This window comes from Nanorana parkeri, unplaced genomic scaffold, assembly GCF_000935625.1.
Source record: "Nanorana parkeri isolate BGI_ZX_2015 unplaced genomic scaffold, ASM93562v1 scaffold3221, whole genome shotgun sequence".
Classification (NCBI taxonomy): Eukaryota; Metazoa; Chordata; class Amphibia; order Anura; family Dicroglossidae; genus Nanorana; species Nanorana parkeri.
The window spans coordinates 16,027-20,054 of record NW_017309489.1 but is presented as its reverse complement, the minus strand read 5'-3'; the positions used below and the strand labels follow the sequence as shown (position 1 = coordinate 20,054).

Below are 4,028 nucleotides of genomic sequence, written 5' to 3'. Positions count from 1 at the left end.
GTGTCCCTCTGACCTCCATCCTTGTGTCCCTCTGACCTCCATCCTTGTGTCCCTCTGACCTCCATCCTTGTGTCCCTCTGACCTCCATCCTTGTGTCCCTCTGACCTCCATCCTTGTGTCCCTCTGACCTCCATCCTTGTGTCCCTCTGACCTCCATCCTTGTGTCCCTCTGACCTCCATCCTTGTGTCCCGGTTGCTGATGTAGTAGAATAATAGGACTGGTGCCCCCGCTAGCTTGTCACCCCTGAGGGAATCATGTTTTCTTGCCGGTTTCCTGACGTGTGGATAGAATAACACAACATGCATTCCTGGCCCTGAGAACTCCTTTCTCTAGAACATTGGGGGAAAGGTCTCACATCCTTCTAGTGAGGAGACGTGGAAGAAATGACGGATCTCCATTGTGTTCCGGGAGAATTACCGTCAGCCCGGGACCAGTAAGACTTCCATGCCAGCGGTCACCATACTATGACACAGCGGTGGCGTTGGCGGTTACAGGCCCGGAGGAAGGGGGTGCATTGCTAGGGTGGTTACCCTGCGTAGTGCCGGCCGGGAGTCAGGATAGAGGCTTCTATACCCTGTTTCCCCGATAATAAGACCTAGTTGTGACCTTTCCCGGGGCCGGTGGCGGCATAAGGGGGGAACTTGAAGAGCCGCGGGAGAGAATCAGCGGTGCCAACGAAGCCGGCGCTAGAGGAAGCGAGGCGGCAGCAGAGCCGCACAAGCCGATGCCTCCTCCTGTCACAGGCGGAGTCATACCAAACTCACTCCGCCGGTGAGGAATACTAGTGAAAGCGCGATTGGTTACCAAATTGGTTGCCAAAATTGCTCTTGGAAAGGTACGGCGCCCTGATTGCCCCGATCACCCGATTCCTAACTTTGCCATTTTGGATTATTTAATTTGGATTGTTGTACATTAAAAAAAAAAAGACCTCCCCCGAAAATAAGACCCAGTGTGTGTTTTTTTGAGTCTTATTTTCTGAGAAACACGGTACTATCTTGTAGATTGTAAGCTCTCCGGGGCAGGGCCCTCCTCACCGTCTTGTCTTGTGACTGTAATGTCTTCCTTATATTGTACAGCGCTGCGCACACTGCTGGCGCTATATAACTCCCGTATAATAATAATACTGTGATCATGGACCCTTCAGTAACACATTTCTACAAACTGACCCAAACCTCCATAATGCAATAATGAGACTGTATTCCGTCCCAGGGTGATCTTCCGTATACACACTGTGACTACACCTTATTCTTCATGATACAATGGAGCAGCTCAGTGCCACCAGGATATCGTCACACCTAATAATCATCATACATGTTACAGATAATACGCGGGCCTTGTCTTTCACATACATGTCTATTGAGTTTGCCGTCTCTAACCTGCTGCCCATTATACGTAGTTCTAACTACTTTCCCAGCTGTATGCTGACCCCCATCCCCCTCCCCGGCCATCATTACACTGCCCCCCTCCTATCACATACAACAAGACCACCTAAAACATCATGGGTCCACCCCACAGCCATTACACTGCCCCCCTCCTATCACATACAACAAGACCACCTAAAACATCATGGGTCCACCCCACAGCCATTACACTGCTAGCAACCAAACGTCAAAGGGTCTTCAGTAGCCCACCGAAGAGCCCAGCAGTCCCCAGAGCTGCTGATGGAGTCCCGAGAGCCAGGGGGGGGTCACCCGGTCCTCTGTGACATGATATAAACAAAGAGCTCCATTCACAGCGCCATGGGACCCCTTTACAGCATCCTCTGTAACCCTTTCCGGGGTCACATGTCGTCATCTCTCCCATAATAGTATAAATTGCAGGACAACTACTCTACATAAAGAAACACATTAGTTAATGTTGTCCGTCCCTGGTGGGGAGTATGTGACAGTATATGATGGACCGGTTAACCCTTACCTTGCCTCCAGACTCCATGATGTCCCGCGTCTCTTATGGTCCAGTAATGAGTGTAGATGTGACGTCAGTAATCCTGATATTTTGTATCCAAGCTATTTCCTCTCTATGTCTGCGCTGCGGACGTCTCACGCGGTTTTATACTGAAGGGGTGTGAGCTCCCCTTACAGCTCTCATTGGCTGTGATCTCAGACAACCCGCTCCTCGCTCATTAGCATATTCCCTTCACACTGTGCATGGACTGTACATTCAGCTGGAAGAAGGCAGCATTCAGTGCATGAGACGTGACTGTTGGGGGACTGAGGAAGGTGTGTGGTCAAGGGATATGACGCCATCTATCTACGGACTATGAACAATCATTCTGTGTGTGTGAGGGAATATACTCATTTACACAACATTCGGGTTGTCACAGCATTCACTGTACTATTAGATGTCTGTCCATGGAAACAACTGACCTCCGTCCTCCCCTTCAGTCTTCTATCTGACCTCTGTCTTCCCCTCAGTCTTCTATCTGACCTCCGTCCTCCCCTTCAGTCTTCTATCTGACCTCCGTCCTCCCCTCAGTCTTCTATCTGACCTCCGTCCTCCCATGGACAGGATGATAGAACCCATGGACAGAATGATAGAACCCATGGACAGGATGATAGAACCCATGGACAGGATGATAGAACCCATGGACAGGATGATAGGACCCAAGAACAGAATGATAGAACCCATGTCAGGATGATAGAACCCATGGGCAGGATGATAGAACCCATGGACAGAATGATAGAACCCATGGACAGGATGATAGAACCCATGGACAGGATGATAGGACCCATGTCAGGATCATAGAACCCATGGACAGAATGATAGAACCCATGTCAGGATGATAGAACCCATGGACAGGGTGATAGAACCCAAGGACAGGATGATAGGACCCATGTCAGGATGATAGAACCCATGGACAGGATGATAGGACCCATGGACAGGATGATAGGACCCATGGACAGGATGATAGGACCCATGGACAGGATGATAGGACCCATGGACAGGATGATAGGACCCATGGACAGGATGATAGGACCCATGGACAGGATGATAGGACCCATGGACAGGATGATAGGACCCATGGACAGGATGATAGGACCCATGGACAGGATGATAGGACCCATGGACAGGATGATAGGACCCATGGACAGGATGATAGGACCCATGGACAGGATGATAGGACCCATGGACAGGATGATAGGACCCATGGACAGGATGATAGGACCCATGGACAGGATGATAGGACCCATGGACAGGATGATAGGACCCATGGACAGGATGATAGGACCCATGGACAGGATGATAGGACCCATGGACAGGATGATAGGACCCATGGACAGGATGATAGGACCCATGGACAGGATGATAGGACCCATGGACAGGATGATAGGACCCATGGACAGGATGATAGGACCCATGGACAGGATGATAGGACCCATGGACAGGATGATAGGACCCATGGACAGGATGATAGGACCCATGGACAGGATGATAGGACCCATGGACAGGATGATAGGACCCATGGACAGGATGATAGGACCCATGGACAGGATGATAGGACCCATGGACAGGATGATAGGACCCATGGACAGGATGATAGGACCCATGGACAGGATGATAGGACCCATGGACAGGATGATAGGACCCATGGACAGGATGATAGGACCCATGGACAGGATGATAGGACCCATGGACAGGATGATAGGACCCATGGACAGGATGATAGGACCCATGGACAGGATGATAGGACCCATGGACAGGATGATAGGACCCATGGACAGGATGATAGGACCCATGGACAGGATGATAGGACCCATGGACAGGATGATAGGACCCATGGACAGGATGATAGGACCCATGGACAGGATGATAGGACCCATGGACAGGATGATAGGACCCATGGACAGGATGATAGGACCCATGGACAGGATGATAGGACCCATGGACAGGATGATAGGACCCATGGACAGGATGATAGGACCCATGGACAGGATGATAGGACCCATGGACAGGATGATAGGACCCATGGACAGGATGATAGGACCCATGGACAGGATGATAGGACCCATGGACAGGATGATAGGAC

The 4,028-nt window shown here is 50.7% G+C and overlaps 1 protein-coding gene across 1 annotated transcript in view; it reads right to left on the bottom strand.

The window, feature by feature from the left end:
• The window catches only part of LOC108802930 (solute carrier family 2, facilitated glucose transporter member 1-like), a 19,246-nt gene extending 17,234 nt beyond the window's left edge, over nt 1-2,012 (bottom strand). Inside the window, exon 1 of the mRNA XM_018574774.1 lies at nt 1,916-2,012. Coding sequence (XP_018430276.1) covers nt 1,916-1,933 — 18 coding nt within the window. The 5' untranslated portion in view covers nt 1,934-2,012. The remainder of the gene's footprint in view (nt 1-1,915) is intronic.
• Between the last annotated feature and the right edge of the window lie 2,016 nt (nt 2,013-4,028).